Here is a 25,370-nt window from a genome sequence, read left to right on the forward strand (position 1 = left end):
ACGCACAGGCACACGCACACACACACACACACACACACTTAGATACACAAACTGCTCCACCCCACATCTACCTTCCTTGACTGGCTGGGCTTGTTAGTGCTCACGCCCGTACCTGTTCACTAGCACAGGGACTGAGACACCTGTCAGACAGAGAAAGACTTTCCCTCTACTCACACTCGGAGGGACACACTAGTCACAGATTCTCAACTGAGCTGGGTGGACGCTTCTCTGTTGGATATAACGTAAAGGCAGGTATGTACTCTGACAGGTGTTTTATCCACAAAGTGATTAAAGGTATCTGTATATATTCTGTATTTAGAGCTTCAGTAATTAAGTATCTGTAAAAACTAAAAAAGTAAAGTAAAGTAATCAATCATGTCACATAAACTGTTTGTTGAAAGTGTTAACTGGTGTTTGTCAGTGTTTGCCCTTTCATTTTTTTCTGGGTGTTTCCCTGTCATGATTGCTTCTCAGTAGTGTTGTCTATCCTGCTCCTTGCTTGTCTTAAACGCTATCGCTCTTCATCAATCATTTATCCCGTGTGGACAGATGTGCTAAACCTAGGATAAATATGCTTTCTAAACCCTGAGTGTATTTGCTCTGTCACCAATATCGAGGCCAAGAGATATTGTGGCGACGCTCTTTTAGATTAAGTAGAATTCACAGCCCCAAGCAGTTTCATTACATATTTGCATTCTGAATTTGGCTTTACAATTTTTGCATAAGCTGTAGTACGTGCTTATTTTTTGATAAGGGAACACTCTTCTGTGTTTCATTGGTATTTTCCTTTTCTTATTCAGTTCTCATGGGGAAGTTGGTTTCCCCTCTGAGCACTTCTTTTTTGACCATAAATAACTAAGGTGGTCAACTTATTTGTATATGTGTGAAAGGAAGCTTTTATTTACCCAATCACACAAATCATTCTGTGTGAGTATATTTTGTATTCAAACACAAAATATCATTTATACGGATTTGTGTGAGCCCATTCATATTAAGGCAACAGCAGGGATTTTTCTTATTTAAAAAAAGTGGTAGGACAGGATCATCGACATGTCTTAAGGATGAGACTGAGGAATGCTTTACAGAGCACATGTTCCTCATTGAGAAGGAACATAGCGTGAGAAGGATCGCTCTGAACCAAGACTTGACATGATAAATTGCAATTTGCTAGAAAAGTCTTTTAACACAATCATGATGTGGTTCCAATATATCTTTTTCAGGTGGCTTGTAAAGTTAACAGAACAAAGAAGAGACAGAAACCTCTAGAACGAGCATGTCAAAAGGTGAGTATGCTGACAGATGGGATCTGAATGTGAGATGACGTGTTTCCTCCAATAAAAACAGAGAGCATCCGAGGGTGTGTCTCTGCGGTGGGCTGATGACTGTGTACATTCTGATCTTCTGATCTGGTCATTGCCTTGATTTAATTCAAAATACAAGAGGTTGATTATGTGGCGTGTGTCAGCCCAAAGGAGACTGCATATCATGCATGCTATCAAGCAGACGTAAATTAAGATTTCATAATGATGTAGCCCACAGTGTGTATAATTTCTGAGATGATGTGACATGCACGCATTTGTGTCTCAGAGGGGGACAAAGCATCTGTGTTACGTACCACCAAAGTGCGGACCAGGCTGAGGGATGACGGCAGCTGGTTGCAGCAGCGCAGTGATGATCAGGCTGAGACCGAAGAGAAACCTTGGTTAGTCACATGTTACTTTATACTTCACTTCCTCCACTGTTTATATTTCACAGACTGAATAAACCTGTATTCACCTTCTGTCTGAAACTCCGTATTAGCGCCCGTCTCTTTAAGCCCCTTCCTGAAAAAACCCTTGTCTGCTCTGAATGGTCTGCATTTCGGGGTCTCCCGCATCTGCGCTCCTGATGTCATTGCAGGCGGGGAATGACTGTAGCAGCACTTTCTATATCTATATCTATATATATCTATAGATATATTAGATATATAGATATATTAGAGTTGTGACATCACAACTGTACAGAAGTCCTGACGGCTTGTTTAAAGACACAATTTCTGAATATGAACTGTGTGCATTTCTCTGTGGAATGAGAATGGGTGGTATTTATTAAGCACCTTAACCTGCTTTATAATAAAATAAAGACACTTAAATCTCACTTTCTACAATATAGGACCTTTAAATGGGGTTCTGTCCATATTTCCATTACTAAGTCACTTGAATGGACAAAACCAAATTCCTGTCAATTCCTGCAGGTTAGCAGAAGTAAGGGCTGGACGTTTGAACGGAGCCCCTGTTGAGACCAGTCCAGTGTCGTCACCAACAACATCCACTCCGCCACCCACAAAGCCTGATGCTGAAAGGTAAACACAGGTTTCTAATGTCAGAGTTATCTACCGAAGCGTTTGTAAACCTCCCATAACACATGATTGTGCTGATAATGAGTCTCTGTTTTGAATTTAGAGTGCCATCATCAGGGTACCTGATCAGGTAAGACTAGCACATAGACATTTAGACATTCAATTTAAAAACTAGATACCTAAATCAAAAGCAGATGAAGGGACATCTGGGAACTGAAAAGTGGCACTACGTCAAGCTTTTTGTAATTAACCTAATAGACTACAGTGTAGCGGCAAAAAATGAATGAATTTTATCATGCTTTTTGTTTTTGTTTCTCTTTCAGGGGGGTATTCACTAAGCTAGACAAACCACCTGCTTCATCCTCTACAACTAACGGCGTTAGGTAAGAGCTTCTGTTACTTCAACAAGCAGAGTTGATAGTGTGACTAGACATTACCACATGAATGTGATCTTCTGTTTTGGATTTTTCAGTGGAACACCTACACAATTCACAAAAAAACCATCAGAGACCTACAAGAAAATGTAAACACATACAAATCCGATTCTTAGTTGACCACTGGCAGCTGAATGAGAATGTATATTTCATGAGGTGTGTGTGTGTTTGCACCCCTGTTTCAGAGCCCCTTACACTGTGAGGCCCACTCCAGACAACCAGGATAACCAGCTTAGCAATGAGGAGCAGGAGAAACGGTAAGACTCTCCTCTCACGCGGAAGAACACCATCCAATTTGAACTTTCATGCCTCGGGAAAGAGATAACATTAACATCATAATGACTCATTTCGCAGGACGGAGGCAGCCAGCAATGTTCTGAAGAAATCTGCAGGCAGGCAACGGTCTTATGTGCTTTCTGCTGCTAAGAAATTTGAGTATGTATGTCTTATGTCATTCTCCTGATTCTAATCTTAACACATAGTCAGATTCTGTAATTCCTAAATCATAAAAGAAGTGAGAAAAAGCTCCCTACACATTGAGAAATTGTGTTTTTGACTCATGTAATTTTAAATGTTGAGCATTTGGGATGTATTTATGAGAACTGTGTTGAAAAACCTCAGGTCCCAAGAACAGGCGCCTCACACCTCATTGGTTAACACCAGTCCATCATTCGTGGCTAAAAGGTAAATGCTCCCTCTAATATACGTATCTCTAAACAAAGGACAAACCTGTGAGTCTAAGTATGTCTTGTATTAAATGTTACTCTGTCTGTCTGCTGCCATGTGTGTTCACACCCAATTCCACACGTGCGTTTGGCTACAAATGTGCAGGGTGGAGATTACTGATGATGACAGCGCTGTGACTCCAGCACCTGCCAGCATCCCGTCCCCCTCCTGCCTCGTCCCTGTCACATCTGTTGCCTCCGCACCTGAGCTCAAACCTCAGAAAATGTAAGTCCATGTTTCCATTTCCAGCACAAGAGCTTCCTGTTCCTTCAATTTCATTCATTACCTGTGTGGTTTACAGAGTCGACATCAGTGTGAAGACAGCTGTTGATGTCACTGTTAATGAGCCGGGGGTGGCACCAAAGGTGGAGGAGGCCGCCCCAGAGCCTGTGAAGGAAGACCCCCCTCCTGTGTATGTTGCAGTAAAAGATCCATTTGATGACATAACACCAGGTTGCACCAAGGTGGCCACTCCTCTGCCTGAACTCATCCCTGAGTATGTACGAACAGTCTGTATAGAGCCAGAACCAGAGGCTGCAGACGTTGTTAATGCTGTTAATGAGCCGCTGGCACCAAAGTTTGAGGAGGTTGCCCCAGAGCCTGTGAAGGAAGATCTCCCTCAAGAGTATGTTGCAGTAAAAGACCCATTTGAAGACATGACACCAGGGTGCACCAAGGTGGCCACTCCTCTGCCTGAACTCATCCCTGAGTATGTTCGAACAGTCTGTATAAAGCCGGAACCAGAGGCTGCAGATGTTTCTGGGCAAGTTGACCCCCCTCTGGTTGATCTCACACCAGCGTCACCAACCCAAGTATCGCCTACTCCAGCATCCCCTGACCAGGCCTCACCTATCCCACTTTCACCTGTCCCACTGTCTGCTGTCACAGAGATTACAGTGAAGACTGAACCCGAACCTGAACCTGAACTTGAACAAGCACCAGCACCAGCAAGGTCAGATTTCCACTAACCAAAATCATTGCTACCACATATTGTAACCTTGTATCAGTCGCAGGAAATACTTACATTTATGTTAAGTGCAGGTCCTCATTACTGTTACATGCTACTTTATACTTATACTTCACTACATTTCATAGTCTCCAATATATTTATTTCACAGCTTCAATTCCTGGTAACTTTGTATATTAAAGGTCCCATATTATGCTCATTTTCAGCTTCATACTTGTATATTGGGTTTCTACTAGACATGTATACATGCTTTAATATTCAAAAACAACATAATTTGTCTCATACTGTCTGTCTGAATAGTCCTGTATTCACCCTCTGTCTTAATAGCTGAGTTTTAGCACCTGTCTTTTTAAGCCACCTTCCCAAAAAATTTGAGTCTGCTCCGGTTAGTCAGTGTTTCCAGGTCTTCCGCATCTGCACTCTCGGCATCTCTGCACCGTCATTGCAGCCGTACAACGACTATAACGGCGCTGTTGCAGCACTTTCTACATATATATATAGTATAGTTGTGACATCACAACTGTACAGAAGTGTGCATTTCTCTGTGGATTGAGTTTTTTTGATAATTTCACAGTATTTATTTAGCACCTCGACCTGCTTTATAGTAAAAACAAAACATGGACACCTCACAATATGGGACCTTTAAGATATTACATGAAAACAACATAAATCTAATAAAAACTTTCACTGCATAGTGTAACATATCTCTGACACTCATAATCAGCATAATGTCTGCCCAGATATTTTTAATATGTAATAGAATGAACGAATATCACAATTGTTAAGCAAAGTTTTTGAATGTGCCTTCATGTGACTTTGTTTATGTATGTTTGCTCTCACTCTTTGTACGTGTGTGATTGGAGTCTGCCCTGGAATGTCATGTGTTTGTTCTCCATCTATTTCCACAGCTCCAATGTTGACACACTCACTACCTTGTCCGACACTCTCATTTCTTTCGGCACAAGTTCAACCAGGTACTGAGAAAAGAAAAAGATGAAAGCAGCAGACACCAATATGAAAAAAAAAAGAAAATCATGTTAGTGCCTCCAGCCTCAACAAGCATCTGATAATAAGAGTTTATTTCCTCTCCAGCTTTATGGATGATGAGCCAGCGCTGGCAGAGGAAGAAGGAGGCTCAGCAGACGGTCGCACCACAGAGGACGGGTATAAAACCAACAACTTCCTCATTCATGTCATAGCAGGGTTGGCAAGAAAAGAGGCAATGGCTAACTGCCACTGTGTTCCCTTCAAAGTAATCATAAAACCCACATCTAAATTGCAGGTGCCTAAAACTACCTCACACAAGAGGGTGTCCCAAATTAGACTTGATTAAATGTGGTACTTACAAATGTAATATAAAGATGTGGTCCTACGTTCCAAAGCAGGTGCACTTATTTGTTTTCTCTGACTGACTGCAGATCTGAACAGGAGCCAGCTCCAGAGCTGAACTGTATTACAATGACAGATGATCTCCTGGCTCTCTCTGATGGGTTTGTTAAAAGATATATTCTTGCTCTCTGTGCACTTACAGTAAAGCTTCTCTGAATATTACCCACAAGGTGGCACTGTTGCAATTCTAATGATCCCCCTTCTCCTCCACCTCAACTGGCCTGTTCTTGCTCTGAAATCTCCTCTGAATCCTAAATCCCCCCTCTTTGTTAATCACCTTCTCCACTTCCTCTTCCTCTCATCCTCTCCGCCTCCGCAGTCCCGAGGAGTCGGCAGAACCTGTTCCCCCCAGCCCAGGACGCTGGAGTCAGGATCTGCTTAGCGGACTAGACAGGTATAGGAAGAGAGCTTTTTTCCCACCCAAGCCCCAAACACAGATGTTATGCAAGGAATTATCCTTTCATCAGTAGAAAATCGATAGTTCCCTCTCATCAGTAGCAAGCAGAGGCATTACCTTAACTTACTTTGTAGCTGGATATACAGTTTTGTGCACAAACTCTGCTCGGTATATGACTTTTGTGTTTGATGTCTTTTAGTGAGTCATGCCCAGCAAAGACCAGTAGCAGCCTGGATCTCCTGGCTAACGATGTCATCCCAATCAACACAGAGGCACGCAGGTGAGAAAGAGATCCTTCTGATGGCCTCTGCTCCCAGTCCCTCCCTGCTACCATTAATCTGTATCACTGCACATGAAGGGGGGCCAAGCGTCCCAGGCGTTTTTTTTAATAAACCCTGACCGCCTCACGTTTGTTTGATCCATAAATCAGGGCTCCTCTACTTCCAGCATTCTATATTAACCCCTGCACCATGTTAGAAAGAAACAAAGTCGCAGATTCCTGAAGCGACTCAGTAATACTTTGAAACAGAAAAGCCACGTCTTATCTGCGGCACGACTGGAAGTAGAAGAGCATGTTCTGTACTGATTAGTATTGCGGCTTTGTTTTGTCTCCGCCAGCCTCAGCACGCAGCGAAAGGAGATACAGACAGATGAGACAGCCACAGAAACACAAAGGTAGAAGGAGATGACAGGCTGCTCTTAAACAATTATCTATCTATGCAGAGCTGTTCCTGCTAAGAAATGCATTCTATCCAGATATGCCTTGTAATGATTTATACTAACTCTGCCTGCAACTATGCCGTGTCTCTCTGCCCGCCAGCTCCACAGAGACAGTCACTATAACCACCAAAACTGTGATCATTACTGACAAAAGGTATGAACACACACACACACACACACACACACACACACACACACACACACACACACACACACACACACACACACACACACACACACACACACACACACACACACACACACACACACACACACACACACACACACACACACACACACACACACACACACACACACACACACACACACACACACACACACACACTATACAGCATTATCAGTACTATATTCAGATGGTTTTCATGCTCGTTAAATAGTTCAGTGGTTTTCAAGCTTTTCTAATGGACTAGCATTGTAAATAGTGTATGAGAAGAACCACACTTACCTCTACTTGCCCTCTTTTCCCTTCCCATCATGCCATTCATCCGTCCTACCCTCCACCACTTTGCTGTCTCGCCTCCATGTAGCCAAGAGGACATTGCAGATCCATGGAGCTCATATGAGCGGACCACAGTCACTGAATCCAGGTAGTTTATTCACTGCCACATCCTATACTGGAGAGTGCTTTAAAGGTCCCATATTATAAAAAGTAAGAGTTTCTCTACTTTTTTAATAATAAAGCAGCATGAGGTACTATAAATACTGTGAAAGTACAAAACGCTCAATCCACAGAGAAATGCACACAAACCGTATTCAGAAACTATGTCTTTCAATGAGCCATCAGGACTTTTGTACCGTTGTGATGTCACAACTATACTATATTTCCATTATTCAATACACATGGGCAGGCTTGGTTCAGCTTGACTCAACACGTAAACCCAATGTTTCCATGACAACGGGGCTACCCGTCCTCTGTGTATTTTGGCTGTCTTTGTATTTTAGTAGTTTATAGTTCAGTTTCATAAAAGGTACCTGAATTGACAAACATGTAGGATATTACTACAGACATTTCTATTCTAATGTCGCAACTTGTGCTCTTTCTATTTAAATGCCGACAAGGTGAGTTTAAGTGGTCAAAAGCGGCTGTAAAACAGCTGCCAAAAGTGCCAATGGAAGAGGCCTCTATATATAGGTAGAAAGTGCAGCTACATTGCCGTTAAAGTCATTCATCGACTGCAATGATGGTGCAGAGACACCAAGAACATAGATGTGGAAGACCCAGAAAAACTGACTAATCCGAGTGGACTGGGCTTTTTTGGGAGGGGGTCTTAAAGAGACAGGCGCTAAAAAACGGAACATTTCAGACAACGGCTGAATATAGGTATATTCACACAGACAGTATGAGAAAAAGAATGTGTTCTTTGAGCATTGGAGCATGTAAACATGTCCTGGTAGAAACCCAAAATACGAGTATAAACCTGAGAAGGTATAATATGGGACCTTTAAGATGTCTGTCTTAAAGTGTATGCAATGTACAGTATATGTAAATGTATTAACAAAACAGTTTCACTCCATTGACACAGAGTGAAAAAAATAATTTGCTTAATAATGGGATTTAATTGTAAAATAGATTCTTATTCCAGTGAAATAGGCACATTACGTTTAATGTGTATGATAATGAATGCAAATGAATTGTTTAGGAAATAATTTCTTGTTGACAAAATATCTGTAAACAGATTTGATCATAGTAATGATCTGTTTAGCTTGTAGTAATTGGTATATTTAGACTGAAATCAGGGTTCAGTTTGGGTGAAGAAAACCTGAAACACACTGATTTTGCCATTCAGCAGCAGAACAGTCTTTCCATTTTGTCAAAGACACCAAGATTCTGATTTTGATTGAGTTTGGCCTCGAGTTCCTCTGTGTTTCTGTTTACCATTCAAACTGCATTAAATCTTTCCATTATGAGTCAATGTGATCAGAATTCCTCCGACACAAGATGGGCCATGCTGACAATTGAGAGTGAAATCAGTGTGAAATTGTTTTTCAGCTCGGCTGATCCGTTTGATCCATATCCGATAGGGACCACATCCTCTAACAGGTAATCATATTGGTTTGGAGCTGTGACTGTTTTCCAGCCAGCCAGATAACATCTCGGCATGCATAATGCAGCAGTTTCTGATTATGAGCCACTTTTCTCTTTTGCAGCTCCTCTGACCTGCTCCAGCCTCTCTCTCATATTTCCATCAACAGGTACTGGAATGATAATGCAAATTCACCCCTTTTTCTATATTGTAACCTCTGTTTGAAGCACCAATACTATAATGCTACTACATAGTGTCATAGTTACTACAACTGCTTCACTTGGTTGGTTATTGAAATTATTATTATTCATAATCAGGTGCTATCATACCAGAAACATTGTGCCCTGGGGCTACATCTTATTGATACACAAATGTTGATTTTATTTATTTATTTTCTTCAGTGTGTCCCCTACCTACATGGAGAACAAACATCCAAGTCCAGAAACAATGTAGGTTGCACTCATCCAACAACTTTTCTATGATCAAGATAATACGTTTTTTTTTTATCAGTTATCTTTTCAAATCCCTTTTGATTTATTTGCAAATAGTTTGGAAGTCTATAAAAATAAAAAAATAGCAAAAGGCCAAAGTGACTTCCTTAACAGTCCAAAACTCAAATGTATTCAAAATACTGATATAAAGCAGAAAATTCTTAGATTTTAGAAAATGAAACCAATAAATGTTTGTTTGCTTAACAAATGACACTTTTGAATTGATAAGCACAATTGCTGTTAATTAATTTGCTGTTGATCCATCATTCAACTAATCTTACTAAAAATGTAGTCCAATTTTCTTTATATTCAGTGTGACGGTGATATGTTCACCATGTGTACCTGTAGCTGGGACATTGCGGTTCACAGTGCTTTAAACCAGAGACAGCCCCATTATTCTGATATTCTAATGTTTTATTTCAATGTTTTCTTCCCCCTTTTTGTGTGTGTGCGTGTTTGACAGTATTAGCAGTAATGCGTTGGAATCCCTCGCAGACAATGTCATCCCTATCAGCACTGACACCACAAGGTATTAAACTGAGTTTAGTGCATAATTGTGTTATGAATGAGACATGGGGGAAAAGGAGGACTGTGGTCCTGCAGAAATTATTCTCTCAGAGTGCACATAATGTAGAATGCTGTCATAATGTCTACATCTCTCTCTCTCTCTCTAGGCTTAGCTCTCACCGGTCATGGGCACGCACATGGGATACCAGCACACCTCAGCAGGCCGACACAGAAGAGAGGTGATGACACACTTCGATTTACTCTTACACTTCCACACAATACAGTCCACTATGTTTCATTCATCTACATCATGCATCCATGTCCATTACCTGCTAAAAGCCTTTCAATGTATGTCTCCTCTCAGCCAAGAAGTCATACCAGGAGGCCAAACTGTAGATGAACAGACGATGGTCATGTTTGAGAGAAAGTAAGTCATCTTTTATTAAAAGCTCCTTTTATTCCCATAACCTCCTTCCCTTTCACTACTGCGAAGTAACTAGGCTTTTGCAGCATCTACTCATTGAACCAGAAAACATTGCGCACAGGCGCTGATGAAAATAGGTCAGATATATATTTGTTACGACTTTTCCTCACAACTGCGGTAAACAGGTCCCCTTCTAGCCATTTCTTTTTTCTAACAGTATAAAGAGTGTGAATTTGTCATCCCCTCATGCTACAATTAATTTGTTTGTGCTCAAGGTCGACTGACAATGACTCCCCATGGGACAGGTGGACATCACCTACTGTCTATACTGTCAGCACCACTACAGAAGAGGAAGAAAGGTATCTCCACTGTGGCTGGGCTCATTAAATGCATATTAAACCACTTTATTTTTCACAATTTCAGCAGGATGTCATTATAGCATCTTAAAATTCAGTGCCTGTCAACCATTTAATTAAAGCAAGCTAAATACAAGCTGAAACTTCCTTGCGGCTTAGTCTGAGAATAATCAACTCCTTCTCAACTTATGTTAACTTGAATACTGTCACTTCCTCACCTGCACTGCTAGACCTTCTATATGACACAAGGATGTCCTCTGTTTTGTAGCTCCAAGGTTACACAGACACAAACAGAGACAATCACAACCATCACCACTATCAGGTTTGGAAACTCACCTCTTATGATGAAAAAACTGGGGAGATTAGAAGGAATTGAGAGCGGGAGAGTCATGTAAGTGATGTTTACAATTACAATGGGAGGGCTCAGAATCAGGCAATGCTGCATTACACTGGAAAAAGAGACCTCACCTGGTGAATAAATCCTGACAGCTCTGTAGCTGTGAATCAGAAAGATCAGCCTCATACACTTATAAAAACTGGAAAGAGTCCAGTATTGACTGCTCCAGCTGACACTAAAAGTCTAATATAGTTTCCTTTACTTTCCAGGGAGAGACACAGTGATCCACAGCCCGATATGGATCGGTAAGTTTATGATCTTAATGTCAGACACACACAGCTTAATGCAAGAATCCTTTCTCCAGAGCGTTATTTTCTACTATTTGGTCTGTTGGTTCTCTTACTTTTTGTAAAAACACTCTTCTTTTAAAATTAAATGTAGGGCTGTAGCATTTTTTTGATGAGTGTGATGAGAATGAATAAACATTAAAAAAAAGCATCTGCACAGCATTTGCCTGTTATAGATAAAGCTTTAAACTGTTAGGTACAGTCCTAATTAAATGTACATGTTATTCTTTGAGTGGAATTGATGTTTAATTTGATGAAATCTGTATTTAATATCAAAGACAAAACCATGAGGTCATCTGGGCTTGTTTTACACTTTCACCAACTGGATCTGTTTTTGTGTATGTCTGTAACACAGCCGTCTTAGTCAGGGGGGGAGAGACTTAGGCTATACCTGGTGGGAACGTCGCTGTATCCCCCTAATACTGCAGTTACCTGCAATGAATCCTGGTTAGACAGACTCCTGACTCAACTCTATTACTGAAGTTAAATGACAAGAGCTGCTCTCCCATTGTCTTTCAATTTGCCCTCATTTCCCCTCCGTCTAATTATCAGTCTCCAGATGTCAGATTAATGATGTGTATTAAGAGATGTCCTTTTGTCAAATCACAGCCCGTTAAACAGCATGCCATTAACAAGCGATGGCAGAAAATGATTACCTCCTGAGTTACATTTGACAGATGTAGAGTCCTTCTGTATAACCCATCACACTGCTGTCGCCAGTGAGTGAAAGATGTGGCTAACGCTGCTGTGCTCTGTCTGCAGTTACGAGACGACCTATTCCAGGACCGTGACAGAAGAAGACCAGCGTGTCCAAACACCGGAGCCTGAGGCCAAAAGGTCAGTGATTTTTACAACCTAGACGTTTAAATTAAAGTGACAGCTAATATTTTAACTATGCATATGTAAATGCTCAAGGGGGTTTGTGTACATGTAGGAGAATGTCAATGCAATAGATCAGTCCTTGTATGAGCTTTAAGAAACAGAGTGCTGCAGGGATGACGTATTTTTGTAGGCCAACCTGGAAGTTAGCATCGCCCTGGTTCTCTCGGCAAAAAGCTAATAGGATTTATCCATTGGATTTTGGTTTATTGTAGAAAATAAGCTCTGTGGTGAATGAAAGTTTGTGATACTTACATGTTTTGTTCAGCAAGAACTTTTATACTTTTATAAGCTCTAAACAAACTAATCATCGGTTGCACCAACACTAGCTTCCAACAAATTTTGCATGTCCTGATTGTCAATTGTAGTCTTGTTTAGATATCAACAGCCTTTATAAAGACACGCTTCATTATTCACGAGTGGGGTATTTACTGACGTATTTTTTGTAGAACAAACTGTGAAAATCTCGCAGGCTTGTCTTAACTACAGTCAGACCTTATATATATATACAGTATATATATATACTGTATATATTCATACACACACACATATATACATACATGAGGGCAGTATCAATCTTATCTAACTCATGGCAATAAGGCCAACAAGAGACTACTTCTTTGCTGTGCTCTGTCTGCAGTTACGACACGACCTATTCCAGGACCGTGACAGAAGAAGACCAGCGTGTCCAAACACCGGAGCCTGAGGCCAAAAAGTGAGTGATTTTTACAACCTAGCTGCTTAAACAAAAGTGACAGCAAATATTTTAACTATGCATATTAACTCACTGTTTCCTTCATCTGCCTCTACTCACTCAAGGGCGTTTGTGTACGTAAAGGAGTATGTCAATGCAACAGAGCTGTCCTTGTATAACGCAAGAGACACTGCGGATGGGTAGGACCAATGCATTTTTTACACAATCAAATGACAATACTGTGGAATAAACCTTACAAAACTGCTCTTATGAAGATTGATGAATGCAGTTTTTTTCCATAGTGGGTCAGATTATTTGACCTCCAGCTCCACCAGTTACTCTTACAGCAGCCCCTCCAGGTAATAACACAATTCCCCTAAATCATTAATAAACCTGGTATAAACCTGAGCCCTTTCTCACTTGACACTTTAGCTGCTTTCATCTCTTGCTCTTTAAATGACGATTCAGCTGCTTTCGCCAATTACACATCAACCGGTGTTTGATGTGCGTTTATCTGTTGACAGTTCAAACCGTTTCAATACTGACACTTTGAAAATACACTTCAAACCCTTTCATGTCCGTGGTCTTCAACTTTGAAAACAATCTTCACCTCTTCTAGTCCCGCAAGATCCCCTGCTCATACACAAGTTGCTTTCAAACTGCTTTCAGTTACACATTTGACATTTCCACTGATATGTTTCAGGTTATATAATGTACTTGCACTTAGATCTTTCAGGACCTCCACTTAAGCCTCTTTCACAACTGGTAACTTACTGGGATAAAATTTAATTTCCACTATTCATACATGTACATTCGGGATCATTTCCATCTTGCGCCTTTTACGCACGCTATGACAATGCCAGAAAAGATGGTGCAAGGGGCAGTCCAGCAGATCCCTGTACCGTAACTGTAGGTCTTGAGGCGGGAAATTGGTGATACAGATCTGAATATCGATCCCATGCAGGAAATGCCCCTGAACATTTCAAGGATAGACTGCACCCGTGGAAGCGGCTGAAGTGACATTTTAGCTCCTTTCAACATTTTCATTTCACCTTAAAAACAAATCTTAATTCTGTAGCCTTCAGTTAAATTGTGACTGTACGTTAATTCAGTGTTATTTCAGCCTATTTCAGTATTTGAATTGTGACAGCCACCTCAACTTTGACTATTCCAAATGATTTCCTTGAGAAAGTTTTTACCTTTCTGTAGTGGGTCAGATAATAGCTAATCAAGCTCTGTGAGTTTCTCTTGCAGCAGCCCCTCCACCTCCACCTGATAACAACACAATTCCCTAAACCTGTTTTTAAATCAGCTATAAGCCTAAGCCCTTTCTGCCCCAGTCTTATTATTTCCAGTTCTGAAGAAACTAGATATGTGCAAGCAGTAGGGCAGAAATTCCACCAAGCCTGCTCATTAGGAGGTTAAGCGGGGACATCAAAGGATTATTTACACTCATTATGTTCCCTTGCACAGGACAGACAGGGTCGCAGGTTATTTTACCAGTCAGAGCTGCAGTTGCATGAGAGCTGCTTCAGTCGGTTGCCAAACTAACTTGTCTCGATCGCTGTTTCTCCCCAGTGGCTCGCTGTCAAGCACCTGTTCCTTCTGCAACGAGAAAGTGGGCAATGATGCCAAGATCACCATCGAGCACCTCAATATCAACTGCCACCCCAACTGCTTCAAGGTAGTTCATCTGTCTGCTCAGATATACTTCAGCTAAAGATACAGTCTGGTATATGAAGAGTCATTGAGGAAGAGAGCTTTACTTCAACCTTAAAGCAATAGTTTGACATTTTGACACTTTTTGTAGAGGTAGATGAGAAGATTGATCAGGTTAATATGACGTATAGCTCTGCTCAGTATAAAGAATCCACGCACCAACAGCTCTAATGCTTAACAAAAGCTTTAATATAATATGTTATATCTTGACTGTTTAATCTGTACAAAAAAAACAACCAAGCGTGAACGGCAACTTGTCATTTCATAAGGAGTTATGCCACATAGGCCTACTATTTCTTGGCCAGGAGCAGTCACTTTCAGTCTTGTCGTTACCGCAGTTACTGGGCAACCATTGGTGACTCCAGGAAATCATGGCTCCTGGCTAAGAAATAGTCTGGCACGTAACCAATGGTTGCATTAAAGGGGAACACCACCTAAATTAAGAATTATGTATCTCCATGGTCTAGAAAAACTTGTGATGTCATAAAGTATAAAGTGTGGAGTTACTCCATGGACAATATATGGAGATTGATTCTGTTTGTTGTCAGTTTTGAAATGGAAAATGCTCCCATATACTCAGAACATCTTTATAACTCATTGTCTGCCTCACACATTTAAGTTTTAACACCCTAGTTTTTGGATTTGGGAGAGAGTCACTCATGTTTTCAATATGTTTGATCCCGTCTTAGACCATGGGAATAACATGTATGAATTTGCCAGTATATTAATCAACCAGTCAATATTGTTTTGAAAGCTGCAACAGTTTTGTGTATTATGTATTGTGGAGCTGTAAACTAGGAGATCATTTCAAAGAAAACAAATGCTGCTCTTCATTGTATTTTCTCATAATTGCATTTTCTTACAAAATTCTCTCCATTTTTCAGTGTGGTGTGTGTAGTAAGCCAATGGGAGACCTTATGGACAGCATGTTCCTACACGGTGGGAAAGTCCACTGTGAGAGCTGCTACTGCAATGCCTTGGACTGAGAATCGAAGCCTCTTATCCTCGTCCCCTTCTCTTTATGTCCGTTTGCATATAAAGTGAGAAAGGACAAAGTTTGGCCTGTGTTCTGTCAGAACTCAGGAATGACATGGTTTAGGGTGATCAAAAAGAGACCACTATAGTGAACAATGACTACTGAATGTTAGGTTAGATTTCTAATTTCTAAAGCATGTTATGCAAGCTTGTGTTTTTATTCCTGCTGGTGAAAGCTTTATCTGCCTTGGTTAACTATGAAGGATATGTCTGTACAACATTGTGTACTATTGTGAACAGACTAATGCTGGAAAGTGGGTACAATGTTAAAATTTAGCAACAGTAGTTATGCAAGGAAATGGCTTTATTATAAAATGTTTACTTCTTTAGAGCTTCCTGATACAAAATACTGTGTTCACATGTATGATGCTTTGTTAAAAAAATAAAACGATTTATATTATCCTGGTATGAATATGTGATGTAAAGACAGTTTGCTAGTAGACACATAACTATGTTTACATGCACACTTATACTATGACTATGACGATATTCCAAATTCAGTTTTTGCGGCACATGGCCTCGTAGCGGTTTACCATCAGCGCCATGTGTTACTATGGTTGTTGTACATAAACCAACTAGCCCACAGTTTGCAAGGCTGTGGTAGAAATGCATGCCCAAAAGAAAAGCTCACATTTCTGGTTGGAAGGAGAAACACACCTACTTTTAAACACTATGAACTAGTGACCAATATCATTATTTTTTTTAATCTCCGCTAGACACCTGTAGAGATGTTCCGATACCATCTTTTCCTTCCCGATACCAATACCAGAACTTGCCAATCAGCCAATATTAAGTACAAATCCGTACCAGAGACTTAAAAAAAACAAACATATATATTTATTTTTAACAGCTGTATATTATTATCGCCAAAGCAGTTTCAGTTAAAAGAAACTGGACTTGGTTAGACGTTTCACCTCTCATCCAAGAGGCTTCATCAGCTCATGTACGCATCTGACCAGTCTGGCCAGTCCCATTGGGGATAACGATGACCTGGACCAATGAGAATATTCACAGGCTATATTATTATCCCTATATGGAGGTGATATGATTGCTCAGGTTAAACATACAGGAAATGACTGACATAGAACTTTATTATCTAGTTTGATAGCCAGTCCTAACAGAAACTACTTTAAAGTGGACTAATTTATGTGGTATCGGCTCGGTGCATGGACTTTTCGGTATTGGAACATTGTATCTTGCATAGTTGTGATGCTTTGACAAAATCTGTCCGCAGACTGACAAACGCCGAGCAAAATACTCAAAACTTCCTCGGTGGTAGTTCAAACAACAACAATAACAATACACACTAATACTATGACTTTACCAGCGTCACTGTCACGGCTGGCAAAGACTTAGATATCAACAGGTTCTTTGTGCAAACATTGCATTGCACGCTCAGACTGCCACGGCTGCATATAAACGGTTATAAAATTGAAATATTAATTTTCATTAGCCATATAGGCAGCTGAGTAGAATATTGTCGTTATTGGAATAATATTTTGTGCATGTAAACATAGTCGGACTTTCATGGAGTCTCAAGCAGTTACATGTTTTAGAAAAGCATGATTAAAAAATGATTGCACATAAACATAATCTTAGTGTTGTGTAACAGAAACAGGGCAATAATATTATATAAAGTATCCGCTACAGAAATTCATTAGATGAGCTGTTCCTGAGAACTATCTTGCAAATGCAGTCATGATTTCCCACAGGGAAGTTATGCTTTACTTTACATTTAGCTTTCTCCACTTGTTGGTGGAGTCTTCCTTGCATAGTCACTTAAAATAGCTGTGTACATAAATGTGACTTGAGCTAATAACCTGTTGAGTAACTGTAAAGAAGCTGATGCACCTCACTGGCTACTGTCTTGATGGTCTTCACACACAGTTAGGCAGCGCCCCCTTGGCTCTGCCCTAGTCCAATGAAAATCTGCCTCCCATGAGAATGTGCCTCTGTGGAACAACTGCACCGCATGCAGTTAATGTTTACAATGCAAGGCGGAGTAAGGGCAATAATGGCACCTTAGTTCTAGTCAAGAGTAATAAAGCAACTTGAAAATATTGGCATATAGCACGCTAAAACATTAATTTCCCATTAACGAACTTGGTATAAAGGACAAATGTATTATGTCAGCTGAGTACAATATCAAAATCTGTTATAGTGTGACTAAATTGCTCATAAAAGGTAAAAGAGTTTTGGCTCAGGTTCAAGCATAAAAGGAATTTCTGCTTCACTCCCGTATTTAAACAGAGAGGACGCCTCTGTTTGTTTCAAGGCCTGTGTCAGTGTTTTCCTCTGGCTCTGCTCACAGCAATGTTTTGGATGTGCTTCCATAGCAGCGAAGGGTCTGACTCGTTATGTCTTATCAGAGACTCCAGCCCCTCTGCTTGGTCCAGGCTCTGCCAGTAATCCTGAGGCCATATTTGCAGCCATCTGCGGACAGATATACAAACAGATTAGGCTCATCACAGACGATGTTTTAATTAGACCATTAAAATAGACTTATGTCTCTCCCCTCGGGGACATTGTTATTCACATTAAAGTACAGAAAGTACAAGGATTTCACACCTGGCACAATGAATAATTAAAGACAAGCTCACCCATCATCTGCAGGTAAGTGTTGGACATCTCCGTACCCCGGGCTAGGCAGGGGGCACCCCATGTGAGAGTTGTCAGCCATTTTAGGCTGAGGAGGTTGGTTCTTCTTAGGGGCTTTCCTATATGCTCGTTCTGCTGCCAATCGTGCATTCTCCTGGTCGCACACGTAACACTCAAATCCATTCAGGTAGTTGGGTTTACTCATGTCATTAACCCCCCACTCGCGGGTCTCCAGAGCCTTCAGCAAACGAGTGTTAGTCACACGGCCGGGGTTCTTGAACTCTAAATATTTTGCATATTCACCATCGTTCTCATCCAGACGTGTGAGGAATTCAGCGAGCGCTTTCGGTGAGGGAAAGTTATCTATGATGATTGCAGAGTGGTCGTTGGGCATCCAGTCTGCCACCACGGAGGAGCCTCTATAGACGGGCACGCAGCCCTGATGGAGAGGCCGCCACAGTTTCTCTGTCATGTAATCGGGACACAGGCCGTTCTCCAGTGCCAGGTGAAACTTGTAGCGTGCAACAAAACTCATAAAGCTGGCCTCTTCGCCGGTAGCAGTGGCCGTGTCCTCCAGATGTTCAGGTAGAGCTTTGTTGTTTAAGCATTTCCCATAAGAGTCCACCTGCAGAGAGAAAAATGATGAATGAGAATCGAAAGATGAGGTGTACTTAGGAAACATTTGGGAGATTATTAATGTGACACTGGGGCACTTTTAATAGTCTACATTTTTCATAAATCCCTGATTAGACAAAATTTCATTCCTCGTGGGGATTCGCAAACATCACACTGAGGGCTTGATTTACAAAGCATTTACAGAGGTCTGCATACCTGAAGACTCTAACTACAGATTTTCACTGCATGTGATCCAATCATAGGATCCTGTTTATTACAAAGAATGGCTATGTTAGGGTTCAAACTGAAGTAGACTGCTGAAAATGATACTCAACACCAAGGATAAATGTGTCCTGCCATTTGTGCAGAACAGGAGCAGAGGAAAAACAAGACAATTAAAAAAGGAGGATCTGAGAAACAATGTTGAAAAATAGAGCAACAAATCAAACTTTAGTACTGATCCTTTTTTTTAATGATAAAGGAATACGTGGTATCTTAGACCAAAGAGAAATACCTACCAACATCTGCAAAGCATCTATTTATCGTATATACAGCAATGCTTCAGCATGTGAATTGTCGAACTAAAATTCCTCAGTTATAATAAGTGGAAAACTGCGGCCCGCTAGCATGCAATTTGTATTAGGGCTGCAACTAACATTTTTTTTTATTATCAGTTAATCTGCTGATTATTGTCGAAATCAAATCAATTAATTGTTTGTTTTATAAAACCTCAGAAAATAGATAGAAAAGTCCAACCCAGTTTCTCGGTCCAAGGTGATGTTTTTAAATGTTGTTAAATGCATTTTGTCAGTCCAAAACCCACAGATATTCAGTTATGGAGGAACTGTACACTGAAGCGTGTTTTTAAGCTGTAAACTAGATGATATGACTGTTCTGTGATGAAACACATTAATTCTGCTGTAAATATTGACATTTCTCACCAATTTTATAAAAATCTGCATTTCATGGGTTGAAAACAGCTCGACATGCCCCCCAGTACTTTAAATCTGCCCTAATCTTAGCAGTCTGGCGATGGGGTAAAGTCAAACCGGTTGGAACATCAAATTCAAATATAAAAACGTTAACGCTCTCTAATCCACTCTAATCTGAGGTGGGTAGCCCCCCCCCCCCCTGCTCTCTCTAAACCCCCTCCTCACACTTTCTTGCATTTTTCATAATGGTGCAGTTAGTTAATATGTAAAAAAAGCAGGCAAATCTCTATATTTGAGAGGCTGAAAACAGCATTCTCTGCCATTTTTGCATTAAAAATTACTTTGACGATTCATCGATTACCAAAATAGTTTCCGGGTGATCATTTTTCTGTCGACTGACTAATCATTGCGGCTCTATCTTGTCTGTGGGAGTCTTAACAAACCAGTTGCTGAACTTGATGCATCTTTGTAAAATTGGCCCTGGGGTAAAATCTCTGTACTGTACCTGAATGTACTTCATGAGCTCCTGGACGTATCTGTTTCTGTCTGATGGTACATCACAATGAGACTGCATGTAGAGCACAGGAGCCAGGCCCTCCCTCCTCAGCCGGTTCTTCTCCTCCAGGGACGCGACCACAGGCTTCAGCAAGTAATCCAGGGTAGGCAGCCACTGCAGGGTCAGAGGATAGTCCGACTCCCTGCGAAATGTGGCAGTGTAGTTGAACAGCCTGATTCCCGGTCCATGGGAGAGGACGTAGTTATTCATGGGTGACTCTTCATGGAACAGTGCCCAGGTCTGGTGGCTGAGACGAGGGAGTGGCGCCTCGTATGCCCGAAAGTCTGTTCCATAAAAGATGACGGATGCTGTCCGTTTGTACCGCTGGACCTTTCAAGATCAGACTCAAGATTACTGGCAGAACAACTTCAGGTGATGATGATTATTAATGTAAGCGCGCAGTAAAAGGCTTTATGAGGTTACGTTTCTCTGGGGTACCTTGCGGTTGCTTGTGACCAGACAGGAGGATGTGGCACAGTCGATGCGTTCAGTGTCACCGGGGAAATGTGGGAACAGTCCTCCGCTCCACCAGAGGAGAATTGGCAGCTCCTTGTTGCTGCGGCGGTCATTGTTGCCAGGTCCTCTGTACGAACTGATGGAGGCAAACTCCATCTCAGACAGAGCACTCTGGGGCTGAAAGGCTCCTCGGTCCACTGCATCCAAGGCCTCCAGGGGAAGTTGGTCATCTGGAAAGGAAGCAAAGGAGACCCAGACCCAGCACAGGACACCAAACAGCCCCAGACACGCACAGGGCACCAGCCTGACCCTGCCCGCCATCTGCAAGGTTGAAGAGGACAGCAAACACATTTCAGAGCATCGCATTAGTCGGATGAGAGTAAGTCACCACTCTAAATAAAGAAAACAACCAACTTTCGTATCTGTCTAATGAGTCATACGTCTCACAGATAATCTCACGCATGTTTTGGGAACTCATAACCCGAATCAAAGTGTGGTGGATGCAGGTATTTCTCCTCGCAGCTAACTTCGTTGAACAAACATCAGACGTGTCAGTGGTTTCTGAGCATGCACCAATATCGAAACATTAACACTGTTTTCCTACCATTACCACTGCAGCAAACACATGAAGGGGCGGTTGTCTTGATTCCTCAAACCAAAAATACGCAGCTATTACCCATGGAAGTTGGTTTTGAGGAGCGGAGAGCAGTCTGTTGACAATACACAGCCAACGGTGCAAGAGGGAATAAAACACAGACGGATTCTTCTTCTACGTCTCTGGGTTGTTCTCCTTTGGGTCGCAAACTAAACGCAGCTGCACAGCGCCACCTACAGCTCCGGAGTGTGTGTGTGAATTTCTACATATTTGATCAATGTCCACTTCGGACAAATACAACCCTTCATTTAATATTAATCAATAATAATTTAATAATAACTACGATTCACGAATTTACTTTTCTATTTGCTTGTTTTTAGGTAATTATTTATCTGAATTTCATTTTATCTCTAAATGTCATTTTATATATGTTTCGTTCCAATGTTTTCAATGCTTTATGTAAAGCACTTTAAATGACCTGTTGTTGAATTGTGCTATACAAATATTTATTTTGTCGCAAAGTATTACAGAGCACAATATAGAGCATGTAGGGTGTGTACATAAAACAAGAAAAATCTTCTAGATATTTCACACAGAAGTATGGAAATGAAATAAAGTCTCCTATACTAATCCAAAAAAGCCAATTTATACTATTGGTAAAGACACATCTGCAGTTGTCACTGTAAAAAGCCTAATGCAATCATAATATCCATGTCATTGCTTTATTTGCTTTTCCTATTTGATTCTAACTCAATAATGCAAATTATATTGTTTATTCAATTAATGAAAGTTGTTCCATGTTATGAAAAATGATTATAAAAAAATATGTTTTCTATCACAGGTTGAATACTTGGGGTTTCTTAAGACAGATAAGCCTTCTGTTTTTTTTTAATCCTTCACTATTTCAATTGTAGGTCTGTGCTTAATAATTTTAGTTTTGCAACCCTATTATATTGTTAAATGACACCTATTGCTTCATTCATTGTTGGGCATCTTACTTAAAACTACAGTAAAGTGTTTAGAGCCCAAAGTACTTAAAGTAGCTAAGTAGCAACATACTTGTTAAGTATGGAGTCCTAGGAGTGCCATAAAAAGAATACATCTGTAAAAGAATGAGAAAATGAATGTGGAAATATACATAAATAAAAATGTTGTACATATAAAGCAGGGCTGCCCAATTCCAGTCCTGGAGGGCCACTGTCTTGCATGTTTTATGTTTCTCCCTGCGTTTACACAGCTGATTCTAATGTTGTGCTCGTCATCAAGCAGCTAAAGGACCAGGTGTGTTAGAGCAGGGAGAAACCTAAAACATGCAGGACAGTGGCCCTCCAGGAGCTGAATTGGGCAACCCCGATATAAAGAGAAATGATGAATTAAAATCATTTTTCATTCATTTCCTACCATATGTATTTGTTTATACTGTATATATCGTTTTTTTTCTATTACTGAATTACTTGCACCTCAAAATGTACAATTTGTACAGTAACCACACCTCACACTGACCCTTTGCTGTCATCGTTCATCGAAAGTGAACATTACGGGCTTTAGGACCTCGTGTTTGTCCGGGCGGCGTGCACGTTGCAGCTTCTCCACGGGGGGCGCGCACGTCACGTCAATCTCAGTCAGATGTAGGAGAGGGGGGCAGACCACGCAATATCAAGTGCTGGGAACAGGGTGAGTGAAAACACGTTTTTTGTATCTATTTATATTAGGTGCATTTAGTTATAGATATATAACCCCGCTGCAACATTAGCTCTTTTTCGCTTTTAAAAATAGTTTTGAGTCGCATATGCTAACGGTTAGCATGAATGTCAACAAGCCGACAGACTAGCCGGCTAGCTTGTTAGTTGCCTGGGAGGCTTTCTAAACCGCTACACAGTATAACAGTATTATTGCCAGTTGCGTTTTAGTTTTTAGAAGCATGTTACCTGTTTCGGTTCCTATGTCACTTCTGCTTTGAAGCACTTCATGGACAGTTTCGCAGAGACCACAGAGTTCCCAGTTCCCAGTCACAGTTGACAACAAGCTGGTACATGTTTGTTGTGTGCGCATGTGCAGTGGTCAGATCTTGATCCTGACTCGCCCCTGTTGTTTAGGCCTAGGACTCCTACACCTCTCCTATTATTAAATGCCATACAACCAAGACTGACTTTAATTCTGTAGGATAATTTGTTCTGTGTTATGGCTGGCAAGCAGAGTACATGAGTCAGTGTGTCATGTAGTAAACAAAAAGGCTGTAGTCATCCAGCTCGGCGCTTCAGCCAGAAGAGACCTTTGGCAGATATCTCAGCCCTTCACCCCTGTCATTGTGTCCCTGAAACTAGTCAACCATTACACATCTCCCTTTCATTTGCTGTCAGTAAGGCTGCTGCAAGGTTGAATACAAATGTTGCTAGAACGGCAAGTTATCTGCACCGAATCAGCAGCAAAGTCCAGCCCAGAGACTTTTGTGGGTGTTGATATTTTTGCTGACAACTCAATATGTTTCATTTCCTATTCCCCAATAGTGGTTTGTGTTTCCTTTTGGTTGTATAGTAAGTATCTATTTTTGCATCATCTTCCTCTTTCTAGGTTAAATAGACCCTGGTCTGCCACCTGGTGTGGAGGCCTTGCTGGGTGGGAGGAATCATGATGAGCGGGAAGAGTCTGCTCCTGAAAGTGATCCTGCTGGGGGACGGTGGAGTGGGCAAGTCCTCCCTAATGAACCGCTATGTCACAGACCGCTTCGACTCCCAGTCCTTTCACACCATTGGCGTGGAGTTCCTGAACCGGGACCTGGAGGTGGACGGGCGCTTGGTCACTCTTCAGATCTGGGACACAGCAGGCCAGGAGCGTTTTAAGTCCCTGCGCACGCCTTTCTACAGAGGCGCCGACTGCTGCCTGCTCACATTTGCAGTGAACGACCTGCAGAGCTTCCAGAACCTGGGCGGCTGGAAGAAGGAGTTTATGTACTACTCGGACGTTAAAGACCCTGAGCGTTTCCCTTTTGTGGTACTAGGGAATAAGGTAGACATGGAGCAGAGGGAGGTGGGGGAGGACGAAGCACGGGCCTGGTGTGAGGAGAACGGCTGCTGCCCTTACTTTGAGACCAGCGCTAAGGATGACACTAATGTCACCGCTGCATTTGAGGCAGCTGTCAGGGAGGTTCTGGCTGCTGAGGACCAGATTGACCATGCACTACTGAGTAGTACTATCGATCTCCATGGCAACCGCAAAACCTCTCGCACATCTTGCTGCTGATTGGTCGGGTGTAATCACCTTCTCTCTTTTCTTCTGTCTGAAACGACCTGCCCGTGGTAGTTTTGACAGCCAGTCATATATTCTTAATGGTACAAGACATACGGCAGGTACAAGGTACTGAGTACAGTATCCCTTAAAGATAATGTGGATAAGATACAGCTGCTCTGAGGAGGGTCGTGTCAAGGTACCTAGATAGTTGAATTATTGCTCTAAGCAAGGTATAGGGAAACTGTAATAGGCACACTCTTCCTTTGTACTCTGCTTTCAGTAGCGTTGCACAAAAACATTTTCACATGAGCTGATTTTCCTGTGTTTAGAGGTACTAATGTATTTTCTGGACATGTGTCCCCAACCTAGGCAGATATTATGCATGAGAACTTCCAACATCAGTATAATTACATATATGATGTAAGGCACAAGTAACTTAAATGATTACTGCTCTCAAAAGCAGGATGACCCTGTTTGTCTTCAATGGGAAGGGAACAATAAGCTTTTATTCTGCAGCTCTGAGTGTAAGCATTGTGTACGAGCTAAGGCAGCCCTATTCATTTGTCTATTATATGTATTACCACT

At 41.4% G+C, this 25,370-nt stretch overlaps 3 protein-coding genes across 5 annotated transcripts; 2 read left to right on the forward strand and 1 right to left on the reverse strand.

Moving 5' to 3' along the window:
* Positions 1 to 127: 127 nt before the first annotated feature.
* Positions 128 to 16,205, forward strand: znf185 (zinc finger protein 185 with LIM domain). 2 transcript variants are annotated; one of them, XM_083915355.1, is made up of 35 exons: positions 128 to 252; positions 1,221 to 1,283; positions 1,588 to 1,702; positions 2,234 to 2,341; positions 2,442 to 2,468; positions 2,662 to 2,721; positions 2,811 to 2,861; positions 2,958 to 3,029; positions 3,127 to 3,207; positions 3,394 to 3,456; positions 3,604 to 3,723; positions 3,800 to 4,450; positions 5,374 to 5,439; positions 5,558 to 5,629; positions 5,884 to 5,955; positions 6,174 to 6,248; positions 6,451 to 6,531; positions 6,870 to 6,926; positions 7,072 to 7,125; positions 7,520 to 7,579; positions 8,983 to 9,033; positions 9,141 to 9,185; positions 9,418 to 9,465; positions 9,971 to 10,036; positions 10,182 to 10,253; positions 10,379 to 10,441; positions 10,714 to 10,797; positions 11,063 to 11,116; positions 11,401 to 11,436; positions 12,241 to 12,315; positions 12,998 to 13,072; positions 13,177 to 13,251; positions 13,354 to 13,410; positions 14,630 to 14,735; positions 15,655 to 16,205. In XM_083915355.1, the coding sequence occupies exons 2-35, from the start codon at positions 1,274 to 1,276 to the stop codon at positions 15,754 to 15,756; spliced, it is 2,904 nt and encodes a 967-aa protein (XP_083771481.1). In that variant the 5' UTR covers positions 128 to 252; positions 1,221 to 1,273; the 3' UTR covers positions 15,757 to 16,205. The 2 variants fall into 2 exon arrangements, with proteins under 2 accessions (XP_083771481.1, XP_083771482.1); XM_083915356.1 differs by lacking the exon at positions 2,811 to 2,861.
* Positions 16,092 to 23,599, reverse strand: pofut4 (protein O-fucosyltransferase 4). 2 transcript variants are annotated; one of them, XM_083915358.1, is made up of 5 exons: positions 23,486 to 23,599; positions 20,945 to 21,283; positions 20,456 to 20,836; positions 18,406 to 19,028; positions 16,092 to 18,238 (listed from the first exon to the last, which is right to left on the reverse strand). In XM_083915358.1, the coding sequence occupies exons 2-5, from the start codon at positions 21,281 to 21,283 to the stop codon at positions 18,088 to 18,090; spliced, it is 1,494 nt and encodes a 497-aa protein (XP_083771484.1). In that variant the 5' UTR covers positions 23,486 to 23,599; the 3' UTR covers positions 16,092 to 18,087. The 2 variants fall into 2 exon arrangements, with proteins under 2 accessions (XP_083771484.1, XP_083771483.1); XM_083915357.1 differs by lacking the exon at positions 23,486 to 23,599 and adding an exon at positions 21,567 to 21,698.
* On the forward strand, positions 23,218 to 25,036 carry rab9b (RAB9B, member RAS oncogene family). Its single transcript, XM_083915359.1, has 2 exons — positions 23,218 to 23,231; positions 24,129 to 25,036. Exon 2 carries the CDS (start codon positions 24,186 to 24,188, stop codon positions 24,795 to 24,797), a length of 612 nt encoding a protein of 203 aa, XP_083771485.1. The 5' UTR covers positions 23,218 to 23,231; positions 24,129 to 24,185; the 3' UTR covers positions 24,798 to 25,036.
* The last annotated feature ends 334 nt before the right edge of the window (positions 25,037 to 25,370 follow it).

The sequence above is a fragment of the Echiichthys vipera genome, assembly GCF_963691815.1.
Source record: "Echiichthys vipera genome assembly, chromosome: 6".
Taxonomy (NCBI): domain Eukaryota; kingdom Metazoa; phylum Chordata; class Actinopteri; order Perciformes; family Trachinidae; genus Echiichthys; species Echiichthys vipera.